Source organism: Adiantum capillus-veneris, chromosome 9 (genome assembly GCF_014529385.1).
Source record: "Adiantum capillus-veneris isolate H3 chromosome 9, ASM1452938v2, whole genome shotgun sequence".
Lineage (NCBI taxonomy): Eukaryota > Viridiplantae > Streptophyta > Polypodiopsida > Polypodiales > Pteridaceae > Adiantum > Adiantum capillus-veneris.
Window position 1 is genome coordinate 7,825,140 of NC_140939.1, and position 15,756 is coordinate 7,840,895.

At 43.5% G+C, this 15,756-nt stretch overlaps 1 protein-coding gene across 1 annotated transcript; it reads right to left on the reverse strand.

Moving 5' to 3' along the window:
- Positions 1-10,767: 10,767 nt before the first annotated feature.
- LOC147450098 (pentatricopeptide repeat-containing protein At2g33680-like) lies at positions 10,768-15,484 on the reverse strand. Its single transcript, XM_086519430.1, has one exon. The coding sequence runs from the start codon at positions 14,987-14,989 to the stop codon at positions 11,567-11,569; it is 3,423 nt and encodes a 1,140-aa protein (XP_086375556.1). The 5' UTR covers positions 14,990-15,484; the 3' UTR covers positions 10,768-11,566.
- Positions 15,485-15,756: the final 272 nt, after the last annotated feature.

Genomic DNA, 15,756 nt, shown 5'->3' on the forward strand with positions numbered 1-15,756 from the left:
TTCACTTTTCGTGAAGGTAACTTGCTGACATAACTCATCAGCCAAGTGTAATTCCTTGACTTGTTCTTAAATTTCATCAATAAACAACCCCACCATAACTAGTGTTCAAGACTAAGAGCCTAACTTATACATGAAGAGACTAAACCTAATCGCAAACATGCTTTGTTTGATGGTAAGCAAACTCCAAGTAGAGCAATAAATGCTTATTAATTGGATTGCTTGGTGGTAATGTACGCACTTTGCATATCCTTTAGCACAAGATTACACTTCGTAATATGTCTATCCCCTTGGATAACTGACAGTATTGAGGTGTGTTCCCCCATGGTTTACAGACAGTCTTCCCAGATGACTGGTAAACGAGGATCATTGATGAGAAATCAACAATGTCCAGAATAATCATTGTGGTTAACTCAAAAAATCCACAAGAACCCAAACCGAGCCATGACCTCTATTGGTGATTGGTAGACCCAAAAGTAATCTCATAGAGATACTGCACATAGAGTGCAAAATGCTTCATAAGCAACAACTTGATGAATACGCATGCCGTTCTAAATCCGCTTTTGCTAAACACTAGGGCCCATAACACCTAGTGTGCATGCATTTAGCAAAAAACAGATCCGAACCTAAATATCCATGATCATCCTTGCCAATACTTATGGAAAATGTGATGTGCGTAGCACACAATAAAGAGGAATGTAAATAGTTCTAAAAAGAAACTAAATACTTTCAATTGCAATCATTTTCAAGCTTTGCTGAAATGTTTGAACCACAATAGAAGGTGAAACATTTATCACTTCTAGGGACAAACAATGAAATTGTTTCATTAACAACTCAGAGCCTTGCTATATGTATAAACAACCATCTATAATGTTGTTTAGTAGTACTTGTACCTGAACAAGTCATTCTAAGTATCCGACAATTTTTTGCCATCGAAATTGCTCATGATACGTCCTGCTGAAAATGGTCTAGAAAACAGATTTGACCAGCACCTAGGGACTTTGTCGAGACACATACGTGAAATAGTGGGCGCCAGTCTGAGTCGCGCAGAGACTCATATTCGCCACATGTGGAATATGTCTCAACTAAGGATGTCTGAAAAAAGAACATCCTACAAGTACAAGATGTACTTGTGTGTGGAGGTAACTGCAAACACTCTATGACGGGAGTCAGAGGGACCCTGATTAGCCTTGCTCCCCACTAGCTAAACCGAACTCCTTGAGTCCCTAGACCATGTTGTAACCCATGTGACAACATGTTTCAAATAAACCCTACAACTGAGTCTATAACTGCATAATGCAGAAACTTATTTTGGACACTATAGGCCAAATGTCTTTGGCTCTTACATGACCTTGTCATCTCTCTGAAGAGAAAAAAGGGATATGCATCCTACGTAGAAAAAACAAACAAAAAGAAACAAAACCAAAACAGATGCGTACCTGTAGTAGCGGAGTGAAAAGAACCTACCCAAATTTCTCACCGACAAAGGCCTAGAAACACTAATTGAAAATTAGTGAAAGGCAAGTAGTATTGCACAGTGTCAGGCCAAGGGCCAAACCAAGGGGTCACGAACTCGGCCAAGGGCCGGCTGCCAGTGGGAAGGGGTCCGAAAGGGGCTAGGAGCCTATTAAAGGGAGGCTGGGCGGATGGACCAGGCATGGCAGTCCCTTGGACTTTACACTGGTATCAGAGCTAAACATAGAACTTGGGCACGTTTTTTTTCTTGGTTGCATGTTGCATGCAATCTTAAAGTGGAGGAGGAAGAGGGTCGAGGCCGCAGCGTGGGCAGAACCTCCAAGCTGGGGAGTCGACGGGAGGTCGACCTGCGTCAAATCGCGCACGCTTAGGCTCAATTGGAGCGCAAGGCAATTTCAGCAAGATCTCGTGCTTGGCCCGCCCCCAAAAGCCTGCTGCATCGCGAGTGGTTTCATCTTCTTCACATCGCGCAGTCGACGGCTCTGTCTGCAGGCCAACAAAAAAAAATTCCTCTTCACTTTGGTTACCCTAATGGTCCAGTGAAGAGCCTTTGCCCACGGTCTTTGGCTTGGCAAGGCGCGCTTAATTCTTCCACTGCCATCTTTTCATCGGTGGGCATACACAACACACACCGGTTGTGGCTTCTTGCAACTTCTGCATTCCGAACCTGCTGCAAACCAGGTTTTGAAGTTTCGACAAAGTGAAAATTGGTCACCAAGCTTCAACCGATTTGGTGGTTGCATACGATGCAAGCCACCTCAGCAGTGACTATACATTGATTTGTGTTTTCAACTTCCTCCTCGGCTGCCCAAATTGTCGGCAACTTTCAAGTTTATTTGGTGTATTGCATACGACGCAAACCAGACTATTAGCACCTCGAATTTTCTCCGTGCTTTTGAGTGAATCATCCAGTGCAGTTTTGCTCGTTGTTGTCAAGCTGGTAGTGGTCACGGATTGAACTACGCTTTCGAAGTCGGCGTTCTTTCTTCTCAAAGATGTAATTATACGGTTCCTTATCGCATACGGCTACGAGCTCGTTGGAATTCAGGTATTCTCCTTTTTTTTCTCGCACAGTACGTCCACAGCAAGGATTCGGACATAGATATGCATCATGCATTTGATTTCGAGCAGTCCGCACCCGTTTCGTCTGCCGATGCCACGCGGACGGTTCCTCTCACGGAGAGTAATCGTGCCCCAACGGCAACAGACGATGCGTATGAGTTGATGGACATGCAAGATTTCCGTGCATTGCAAACACGTATGACTGTGCTTGAAACGAATTTTGCACAATTAAATCAGAATGTCACAGCATTATCCGATTTGATTAAGTTGCATATGCGGCAGCAGGCCACGGGCCCTGCTAGTCAGCCAATTCAGGAGCACGGCTCCACACCAGGCCAAAGGCTGGCTGCTAGGCAAGGCCCTCCTCCGGGACCGCTGCACTCTCTGACCCAAAAAAGGTGGAAGATTTGTTGAAAAATACAAAGCCACCAATTTTTCGGAGAGAAGAGCGTGAGCGAAACAAGGACACCGTGAATATTTTTCTCAGTAAGTGGAATGGTATTCATGCCCTTAGACGTACCCCGGATGTAGCCAAGGCGTTGCAGACAAGTCTGAATTTGGACGGCAAGGCCTACAAATGGTGGATGTCTCTCAAGGAGAAGGACATGCTACCACAGACTTGGGCATCTTTTGAGACTGTCTTCAGGAAGGAATTTCTACCTACCAATGAGAAGGATAGAAATTGGACCGCCTGGGACGAATGTTCTATGCGCCAGCATAAAACATTATTGGAATATATTTCCCATTATCGGGATGTGATCCTCAAGCTGGAAGGGATGGATACCTTTCAGCAGGTGTGTGGGTTCATCCGTGGGTTAACTCCCGAGCTTAAGAAGCACGTTAAAACCCAGGATCCACAAACACTTGAGGACGCAATAGTGCAAGCTCACATCCATGATGATCCCGATGATCGGGCATTGCATAGTTCGCATGTGCATGGCACTACACCTGTTTCAACACGTCCACAGCATGTGCATCATAAAAGAAAAAATGTCTCTACTGCACAAGAGACCTCCAAAAAGCCCAAGGGGTTTAGAGGTCCTCTCTCAACGGAAGAGTTTGAGAAAGCCAAAAAAGAAAAGTTGTGCTTTAAATGTTTAGGAACTGGACATAGCAAAAAGGATTGTCCCAAGGGGAAATCTACTGCTCAAGACAAGGGGAAGGAAAAAGCAGTACACATGGTGCAGCTTTTACCTCTTGAATCCTCTTCCCAGTTTGCTAATGTGGAAGTAACACACACCGAGGCGGTGCATGAGTGCTGTATCACGACCTCCATGTGGCAGCAGACTTTTGGACCACATGAGTTGGTGCGTATGCATGGATCTATCCAAGGGCACAGGGTGCGGATCTTGGTAGACGACGGTGCATCGCACAATTTCATCAATTATAAATTGGTGAAACGACTCAAATTGCCCCAAACCCCGAGTTCCCATCGCTACAAGGTAGCAATGATTAACGGCCATGATGCTGAGATATGGGAAACTCAGATTAAAGATGTATCTCTGGAAATTCAAGGATATCGTACCTCTTTGGATTTCCAAGTCATGAATATGGAGAGGGCGGATGTGGTTCTTAGTCGTGAATGGTTTCATAGTTTAGGATCATCCCTTAGACGTAGCTATGAGCATAATAGTCTAATGTTCGAATCCAATGGTGTGCACGTGTTGCTGTTGGGGGAGAAGGATGTACCTTCCTCACCACTTATTTGTACAGTTGAGCTTATGAAGCTCGCTTCTGATGATGCAATAGAAGAACTCTTTTGTGTTACTCACTGTGCCATTTTATTTCCAATGTGGATGATGTTTTTAATGATGCTAAAGTTTTGAATCAAACTTCCTCAATGCCGCATTCTTCTCTCTCTCCTCTTCCAGCTATGTCTACTAATTCAAAACAAGCAAATGTTGCTAATGAATTGAAGGAACTTTTAAGGGAATTCAAGGATGTGTTCCCAGATGATTTGCCACCAGGGCTACCGCCGACACCTTCTGTGCAACATGGCATATACGTGGTTGCAGGCAGTAAGCCAGTGAGTAAACCGCCTTACCGAATGAGTCATTCGGAGGCTACTGAGGTGGAACGTCAGCTTGCTGACTATCTCAGTAGAGGGTTTATTCAACCGAGTTCTTCACCATGGGCCTCTCCCATTCTCTGGTGAAGAAAAAGGACGGTAGTATGCGCATGTGCGTAGATTATCGTGGATTAAATGCGGTTACTGTTAAGAACAAGTACCCATTGCCACGAGTAGATGAGCTATTTGATAAGCTCACCCACGCTCGTATATTTTCAAAGATTGATTTAAGATCTGGGTATCATCAAGTACGCATGAGGATATACCCAAAACAGCGTTCCGAACAAGGTTTGGACATTATGAGTTTTTGGTAATGCCCTTTGGGTTAACCAATGCTCCAGCTACGTTCATGACACTCATGGATAGTGTCTTGAGACCATACTTGGAAAAGTTTGTTATCATTTTCCTCGATGACATTCTTGTATATAGTGCATCTGAGGAAGAGCACTTAGTACATTTGAAACAAGTGTTTCATTTATTACGCCAAAATCAGTTATATGCCAAGGAATCCAAATGTGATTTCCTCAAGGAGGAAATTCACTACTTGGGGCATGTTATTTCGGCTGCAGGGTTACACATGGATCAATCCAAGGTGGATGCCATTCGGAGGTGGCCCTCTCCCAAAAATTTGGGAGAGCTCCAGATTTTTTTAGGCTTTGCATGTTTTTATCGACGATTGGTTAAAAACTATGCCCATATTGTTGTTCCCATGACAGATCAGCTGAAAGCCAAGGGCAAGACTTTTCAGTGGGGATTAGAACAACAGCAAAGTTTTGACAAACTTAAAGACACATTAGCCACAGCTCCTATTTTGGCTATTGTGGATCCCTTAAAGCCATTCGTTTTGGAAACGGATGCTAGTAATCATGCGATTGGAGCAATCCTTCTGCAAGAGGAAAGGCCAATTGCATTTGAAAGCAAGAAGCTGGATTCAGCACAGCAGAATTACTCTGCTTACGAACGAGAGCTCTATGCAATAGTGTCTGCTTTAAAGACATGGCGACATTATTTGTATGGTGCACATTTCGAGATTGTGTTTGACCATGAAAGTATCAAGTGGTTTACACAACAAAGTGATTTGAAGGGTCGCAAGGCCAGGTGGGCTGAGATTCTTCAGGAGTATGACGCCAAGCTACGATATCGTAAAGGGCGGTACAATGTAGTGGCTGATGCTCTCAGTCGAATACCAGAGATCAACTCCCTCCTTTTCACGGAATTGCGGAGTGAGTTTTTGGAATCTCTCAAATGTAAGTGCGAGCATGATACTGCATACTCCAAGGTGTGGAGCTATGTTAGAAAGAGGGATCCTTCTCACTCCAATGTTGGTAGTGGTTTTGTTTCCTCCACACCTAGTTCTCCTCTTTCAAGTGATGAACTGCAAAGATGGAATAATTTTTCCATAGATGATGGGTACCTACTCCACAAGGGGAGAGTGTGTGTACCGACGGACGCGGACATTCGGTGCCAAATTCTTTATGAATGTCACGATAGTCCAAGTGCAGGGCACCCGGGAATTAAGAAAACTTATGCACTCGTAAGACGACAGTTTTACTGGCCAGGTTTGCATGGGTATGTTCAAGACTATGTCTTGCATTGCCAAAAATGTCAAGTTAATAAAGCAGAGCGCCTGAAAGCAGGAGGACTCTTACATCCTTTAGAGATTCCCAATGGTAAATGGGAAAGTATCTCCATGGATTTTATTGTGGGTTTACCAACCACTATTTGAGGACATGACTCGGTATGGGTGGTCGTAGACCGGTTGACTAAACTTTGTCGATTTATTCCAACCAAGTCAACCATTAAGACACCAGAATTAGCTAAGTTATTTGTGGACAATCTTTACCGCTTGTATGGATTGCCAAGTAACATTGTGAGTGATCGTGATACCAAGTTTAACAGTCATTTTTGGAGGGCTGTTTTTAAACGATTGGGTACACAACTTAATTTAAGTACGGCTGATCACCCTGAAACAGATGGTCAGACGGAACGAGTCAACCAAGTGCTAGAGGATATGCTACGAGCATACGTTAGCAAGAAGCAATCAGATTGGGAAGATTATCTTCCTATTCTTGAGTTTGCATATAATAGTGCTAAGCATGTTACAACTGGTTTTAGCCCATTCATGCTTATGTATGGTTTTCAACATAGATCACTAGTGACGGTGGGGTTGGCAACTGAGAAGCTCCAACAGGTCAAGGAGTTTCTCCAAGATCATATGGAAATGCTGAGACTTGCTCGTCAAAATGTTCGACAAGCACAGGATCGGTATAAGAAGTATGCTGATGAGAAACGTCAGCAAGTTACCTTCACGGAAGGTGAAGAGGTATTTTTGCGTGTGCCAGAGCATTCAGAAACTCTGAAGACTGGACCGACACCCAAATTATCTCCCCGTTATTGCGGGCCATTCAAGATACTCAAGCGAGTTGGTGATAGGGCTTACAAACTTGAGTTACCTGCGCACTTGCGCGTCCATCCGGTATTTCATGTAAGTCGTTTACGTAAACGCTTGCATGGGGACGACAATGTTATCGGCCAGCAGATATTGGTTGATTTCACTGAACCTCCCACTCAACCGCATGAACCTGAACGCATTTTAGATTTTCATGAACTCCGTACTCGTCATCATGTACGTAGTCAAGCTTTAGTCAAGTGGAAAGATCGCCCTGAAGAGGGTGCTACTTGGGAAAACATAAGTGTTCTTAAGAAGAAATTCCCCACTTTTGTTTTCGAGGACGAAAACGCTTCTCCAAGGGGGGAGTAATGTCAGGCCAAGGGCCAAACCAAGGGGTCACGGATTCGGCCAAGGGCCGGCTGCCAGTGGAAAGGGGTCCGAAAGGGGCTAGGAGCCTATTAAAGGGAGGCTGGGCGGATGGACCAGGCATGGCAGTCCCTTGGACTTTACAACATGGAACCCTGGGTGCTGCCTTTACAAACCAGATCCCTTGGTTAAAATCAACATTGTCAAACCCCTTGGTTAAACATTGTAGGAAAACTGCTTTACTAGCAGCCGATAGTATCTTAAGTCAACTCTAGAAGCTGAAATTATCCACAAGCCCTTGGCAGCTTATGGATTTCTTTCCTTGGAAGTGCAGGTGTGAAGATTCCAATGATTGACCATCACACTTAATAAGTAATTTAGTAATCACGAGTTGGTCTTATCCCAAAACAGGACTCATATAGACACTCGTAGTGCTATAGATAAAATAAAAGATCCACTGAAGTTGGAATCATACTCACAACTAGATCTTATCCGGTAGATCCTATTTGGATCCAAAAAGCTATAATCTTAGGTTTTTATGAACAGTTGTGTTGTCTGAAATGTTGGCTCTAGTACATATGGAAGGCCAATAGTGTGCTTAGACCCACGAAGGTTTCTCGTTGAGGCTTTGGAAGAAGGAAAGGTACCCTATGATCTAGGTGGAGTTCACATCACACATGGGAGAGCTCATGGCTTTTTGTTTGATCCTAAAGGCCGATTCCACAGATGATGGCTTTCTCTCTCTCTATTTCTATACTACTTATGTAGCTACAACATATCACTCTTTCTTATGCAATCTCATCATATTTAAATATTACTATGGTTGAGCATGAATTCTCAACGAAGGGGTTGGGCAATGATGGTGCACCCAATTTGTATCGACACTGAGAAGTGGCCAAAGATTTGTCAAGCTTCTTCGAGGACAACATGGTGTCTAGGCAAGAGGAGGATGCTCACGATTATCAATCAATTTTATGCCCAAGGAAGGCCCTTAACACTAGAGGCTTATGCGGACAACTATAGCATGAGACATAGCTCAAGAGCAAAGGAGTCTTAGAAGTTAGCATAGACCATCTCAAGACGAAGCAAGCATGTAAGGCAAGGGTAGGCGAGTATGAAGTTGAGCTCAATCGTAGGAAATCATATGGTACTACTATGGATTAGATCCTTGGGGATGGTCGAGCCTCAACTTTCAATGCCACGGGGACCATGGGATCAATGGCTCTTGTAAAAATCAAGGACGCTCGCAGATTTTGATCGTCGATACGATCCTTTTATGTCGAGATCTATTGTTTTAAGTTTAAGTTTATGAAAAAACACATCTATCTCAAAAAAGCGCACGTGGGCGTGATGATTAAGGCTCCAGACTCTCAAGTTAGTGGTGAGGGTTCAAATCGGGTGGGGAAGCGAGGGCATGCTGAGATTAAGGCCCCCGTGACCGGTAAAAACTAAACTCAGAATCTCGAGATTAGTTTTGAAAAACCTAAACTTGGGATCCCAAATTTAGTTTCATTAGATCGATGGTCCCGACCGATATTTCACTTGATTAGTATAACATTTTTTGTGAGCACTAACTATGAACAAAATAAGAAACTTTGTTATAAAAGAAGGCGTCAATAATGCTCACATGTACTAGTCACACAAGGATTGCATGTGTGTGTGTGGGGAATTTTTCAAAGACCTATTTTTGGTTTTCTAAAACAAGCCTTAGTGAAAAAGGGAGTTAAACGTGAGTCGTCAAGGCTTGTTCCAACAACAAACATTTGTCCTCAGCCTTTGAATATTCTCTAGCAGTCACAAGCAATCTTTTTACTTTTGATCAAGTGGTGTACATTGTCCACTCAACAAGGACATTCAAAATACTCATTTTTCTACAGAGCATCAAGAGAACGTATGAAAGGCATTATAGACAGAGGACTAAGATGCAAGAATGGAATAAGCAAGGAGGGTAAAGAGGGAGGAGGGGGTCTCATAAGGATTCCTAAGGGTAAAGAGGGGGAGGAGGGAGGGAGGGAGGGAGGGAGGGAGAATAGGGTCTCATAAGCAAGGAGGGTAAAGAGGGAGGAGGAGGTCTCATAAGGGTAAAGAGGGAGGGAGGGAGGGAGAAGAGGGTCTCATAAGGATTCACAATAAGAGCCAAACATATCTTGTTCACGGTCTCTGGAGTATCTTCTCCTGTGGAGATCTAGATTTCTCTTATAGTTACAGTGTCTTTAATATGCCTCATGAACTTTTACATGCATACGGCAAGCTCAAGCCTGTAGTGCTCGAAAAAAAACCTAAGTTTAGTGTAATCCCACCTACAAAATTTCAGATTTATCTTTCAAAACCTACAAAACTTTGAGAAATGTATTGCAAAAACCTCCAAAATGTAGTCAATTTACCTCTAAAATTTCTCACATGTAGGTTTTCCATGTTTTTCACAAAAATACAAAATCGAGCACTAGTTCGAGGTCTATGCTGAGCGATAAGTGACATGTGGTAAAACTTGTCCACTTCTCATTGCTTGGTACAAACATTTCACACTAGGAACACTCATGAGCATTGTGTAACACTAGCCTTGTACTGGTTATTTGGACAAGGGTCCTATGCCAGCTCCATCAGGGTTGGCAATTCAGGGGATATTCATAGGTAGGGGCCTAAAAATATGCAGCTTGGGTGGAGATCAGCTATAATCAAGCCTATGGGTTGTCACCCATAGGACCCTTGTCCTGACATTGTTAAAGGAGGAGGCTTCCTGTTTTGGGGCAATCATAAAATCCACGACACTTTCTCGTGAAGGCTTTTTAAATTTTCTTTTCTATCCCGTGATATTACAAGGGCATCCCAATGTCTTATCTCACCCATAAATCTTAACTAAGTTATGGATATGACAGAAGTCAGTAGTGGCATCAAAGCCCACCTTAATGATAGGAAAAGCTGCTTAAAAATAGAATTTCCATTCCTGGTTAAGCATTTGGAGCAATTAATTAATGCCCGTATTCGTAGCAAATGTTTTTAGTGGAAAATAATGGTACTACAGAGGACAATAACTACTTATGATTGAGCAGCTAGAGATATCAAAATGACACTCGAGCTAGTGAAGGGAAGATACAAGCTACTGAAGGCAGACCTCTTGGATTAAGAAATGATACATTGGTATACTTAGCTTTAGTCAAGCCCCAATTATAGGTGCCATTTCCTATCCACTTTGATAGCATAAGCATTTTGCATTAAAATTTTATGACTTTGTACTTGAGGTCCTAAGAGTCCTCTTTGCCTATGTGCTGAGCATCTCGGGCAGCTGCAATCGCCCATCAGCAAGTAACAAGATCAGGCTCAAGCTTCTGATCAAGTGGACTTGGCTCATCATTGAAGACCTGACGTTACCTAGTGCAGCAAAAGAAAAAGGCATTAAAACCATACATAGCCTCAATTATTTTAAGTATTGCAGATGTGTGAGATTGCTGGTAAACAGTCTATAATAGCCATAAGTAGCATCCTTTTTTGCCTCCATATGGTATTTGATGTATGGAGTTTCTTGGGGACTTGATCATACTTTAGCCAGACTTTCATACCCGTCTGCTGTATGGTTTCCGTTTCAAAAAAACCATGAAGCAGTCTTTCTACAAATAGCAATGAGCTATTAGGAGCCAATCTCATACCAGCAAAGGATGGATGGCTTTCCTGCCTTAAGAAGATCTTAATACGACCTCATCTCTAAAAGACTTTCCATATAGCTTAATACAACCTGAAGCTGATCCTAATGCTTCACTACTCAACAAAGTGCATCTTTGCTGTCAAATGATAGCCAGGGTGTTCCATCTAGATGCCATATTGCATCTCAATCCTCAACGTCATATAATTATTCCCCTTCATAAGCATGGCACGCGTCAAAAAGCACAGAAATTCTCTGTGGCTAACAACTGTTTGAGATGGACACAGATCCTACAATCTTGGATTTCTCTTCTTAACGTGATAATGAAAATGTGTCTTTGAATCAAGAAAATTCCTGAATGACGCGCTCTTATTCTCTCTCATGATGGCTTCTCAAGCACACATTAAGCAACATGCTCCTGAACACGCTACACATCAGATCCAGCAATTATTATAAAAATATCATGATGTTTTTCTCCAAGATTTGCCTCTAGAACCACCACCAGAATGTTCAATCCCCTCTTCTAAGACCCCTACATACGCAGACTTTAAAGATCAATACAACCCATTTAAGCTCGCATCACTAGGGACAAATCACTAGGGACAAGCTGTTCAAAGCATGAATGTCCCAAGTCAGCTTCAATATACAACTTGCACGAAGTGAGCAAGGCGATCCACATGTCTTTGGAAGGGGTGCACGGTGTTGTCATCAAGAATTCCTTCGCCTCATCCAAATGTCCAGCCCGAGACAGAAGGGAAGTTGTACTCGTCAAGTGATTCGAAGTTGGCATCAAGCTACTCTGTTCTCCCATAACACTTGAGCAAGGAATTAAGCTAGAGCGACTGTACACAGTGATTAGATTGGTAAGAGTTATCTCGTTTGGCACTACCCCAGTTCTTTGCATTTCCTTAAAGCATTGCAATGCCAGGGCCCCTTCACGATTCATGCCTAACCCCTTGATAATTGCACTCCACGACACGACGTTTTTTATTGGAAGCTTGTCGAAAGTGTAAATAGCCTCTACAAGAAAACCACAAGTGGCATACATGTGAATAAGACCACTGGTGACAAAGAGATCCGTTTCATACCCCTTTTGTACTATTTCGTGATGTAGCCCTAGCCCTTTCTCAACGGCTCCTGAAGTGCTGCAGGCAGCAAGAACACAAGCATATAGAGGAGCATCTAGAACTACACTCGCTGATTCCATATTTCCAAGGGATTGCAATATATCCTCAATGGACCCATTCTCTGCATACCCCAAGACCAAGCCCATCCATGAGACAGCACTTTGAACTTCTAGCTTACTGAAGACTTGATGTGCATCTGCTACCAACATGCATCTGGCATAAAAATTCACAAGAGTGCTGCCAATAGCAAGATCCACTTCAAATCCCTTTAGAACCACTTCATTGTGCAATGTCTGGACATTCTTTACATCAATAGTGCTCCCACAAGCTTTCAAAACAGAAGAATATGCTGCTGCATCTGGAAGGACACCATCGGCTTGCATACGCTTCAAACATAGCAGCGCCTCTGAAGTTGGTCCATACTCAGCATAGCCTGCAATTAGTGATGTCCAAGACACTACATTTGAGACTGGTAGCTTGTCAAAAACACGTTGTGCCATGGTAAGAAAGCCAAGCTTGGCATACATGTCCACCAAAAGATTACCAATCAATAGGTCTTCCTCAAGTCCCCTAAGAACAATCTCTGAATGGAGGCATTGCCCCTTGTCCAAAGCTCTTGAAGCAATGTACACTTTCAAGACACAAGCAAATGTGACACGATTTGGAGTTAGAATTCCTGATTGCATTTGGTCAAAGCAATTTGCAGCTTCATGCTCAAGCCCACAATCCATATATCCTTCTATCACTGTATTCCATGTCACAACATTTTTGTCTGGCATTATATCAAAAACAGCCCTTGCATCCACGCACAGGTAGCATTTAAAATACATAAAGATCAAAACATTGTTGATAATAAGATCTCCTTCTAATCCCTGTTTTAGAACCTCTGAATGCAGCTCCTGGCCATCTTCCAAAGCTCTTGTGTTTCCACAAGCTTTCGAAACACATACCATTGTAATACCATCTCGCGGAACACCCTCCCCTTGCATTTGTTTATAAACCTTCATGGCTCCTTGATTATTACCTGAGTCTGCATAAGCTGATATTACTGTATTCCAAGTGTCAGTATTTCTACATTGGAGGTGGTTAAAAATTGACTCAGCCTCTATAAACAGGCCATGTTTTGCATACATGCACAGTATTGCATTGCCAACCAGTGCATTGGTTTCGAGGCCTAAATTCACAACCTCTTTGTGTATGATCTGTCCTTTACATGCCATGCTTACAGAGCCACAAGCTTGTAAGATGTATATAAAGGTGGTGGCATCTGGAAAGACACCTTTTGAATGCATGTGCTCAAAACAGCAAAGAGCGTCCTGGCACGACCCATATTGTGCAGATGCTGCCAACAATGCATTCCAAGGAGCAATAAGCTTGCCAACACACAGTGTCTCCAAAATAACTCGAGCTTCTAGCACTAAGCCAAAGTTAGCATACATGCTGATCAAGTTCCTTCCAATACATGCATCAATTTCAAGGCCCTTTTGCACGACCTCTTTGAATAATTGCTGGCCCTTTTCCTTAACTCCAACACTTCCACAAAGTTTCAAACCACAAGCATACAACGCAGGATTTGAAAGAGTACCATCCACCTGCATACGACAATATAGACCCATCAATCCTCGGCCCATACTTTTCTCTTCAAAGCCATCAATAAGTGCATTCCATGCTAAGGCAGACGGAGATGGAAGCTTGTCAAATAATATATGTGCCTCAGAAAGCAAGCCAACATTGGCATACATGTAGGTGAGACAATTGCCCATATCATCATCTCCTTCAAATCCCTTTGAAATGACCTCAGAGTGAATGTTTTGAACCATTCCAACTTCTCCTAAAATGCTACAAGCCTTTATGGCACACATGTAGGACATAACATCAGGTACGATACCTTCCAGTTGCATTTTCTGGAAACAATTCAATGCATCTTGAGTAGGACCATGTTCTACATGTCCTGCAATAAGTATATTCCATGTCACAACATCTCTCTCTGCTAAATTATTGAAGACATGGCGTGCCTCAACGAGGCAACCACACTTTGAGTACATATCAACTAATGTGTTATTTACAAAAGAACCTTCTAAAGAGCTTTCTCTGAGTCCTAAATGTGTAATGCGCCCCCTTTGAATTGCTTCAGAGGAGCCACATGCTTTCAAAACACATAGGTAAGACACGGAGTCTGGAAGGACCCCCTCTGTTTTCATACGTTCAAAAGAATGAAACACATCAAAAGCATAACCTTGTTCTGTCTGTGCTGCGATGAGTGCATTCCATGTGACAATATCCTGTACTGAAAGCTGATGGAATACAACATACGCATCGGCCAAGAAGCCAATTTTGGAATATGTATCAACCAATCTGCTACCCACAAATACGTCACTTTCATACCCATCTTGTATTGCTGTTGAATGTAACATTCGGCCGACATCTAGGGCCCCTATAGCTGCACAAGATTGCAACAAGGCAACAAAAGTATGGCTACTAGCTGGCATGTTATCTTCCTGCATTTTTCGGTAGATTCCAAGAGCATTTTCCAGCTTTCCATGCTTTGCAAACCCTGATATAAGAGAATTCCATGAATGAACACTATGATAATCCATCCGGTTGAAGGCCTGTTGGGCAACATCCCCAACATTAGTGCATTCCACCAGCAATGGGACAACATGGTTTCCAACATCTTTATGAATGTCAAGGCCAGTAAAACAGATATGGACATGAACCTCTTCCATCAGCTTCGGGTCATGCTTTCTTCTACATGATTGCAGCAAAGAAATGACATCTTCAATCATGGGCAGCTCATCCATTCGGTTGAACAAGCAGAGTAATTTGAGAGAAGTCGCCTTCTCGACATTCTTGTGAACCAACATCTAATAGCCTACCGGAGCACATAGTTGGTTGGCGTGTGCCAAGTGAAAGTGTGGCCATGCATTGAAAGAAGAGACCGCAGAGGATCTGCATGTCCATAGACGTATCCAACCGTTGGGGCAGACATTTTTCTGGAGTGGGAATGAATTCAGCAAGCCTGTGAAGCATCATGACCAGCTTCAAAGGCTTCGATCAACGACCTCTCTTAGCCTGCGCACATGCAAGCCGTCGGGAGTCGCTTCCGACGGAAAAGCATAGTGAGCCCACCAGAGGCCCACCACGCCCCTGCACTAACGTACCGCTTCTTCACCTCTGCGGGAACTCTGCACGCTGCTGACAGAGTCTCTGTCTTCAATACTCTCATTAAAACGGGAGGCATCACAAGGCATGTGCGCGTTCCCCCGGCCGATTGGCACTCGATCACCCTCACCGCACCTCTCTTCGTTGCTGGTGCATGAGTATCTACTTCAAATACTCGCTCTCCCCCCCCCCCCCCCCCGCACCCCGCCCCTCCCCTCCCCTCCCTTTTCTCTCTCTCTCTCTCTCTCTCTCTCTCCACTCACCTAAGCGTGGTGTCACACAATGTCCACCCCACGCTCTGAATCGTTGGCTAAGACCTTTAGAGACCATGGCCTCATTGAGCTCATCCAGTGAGAGGAAAATGATAGATCCAGCCCGTCGATCAAGTTTGATTGGGAGGGTGGCTAAAAAGTAATAACATCAATGAGCGATCTTGTGTAGTACCAGCCTCCAGGTTGCACATGGGCAA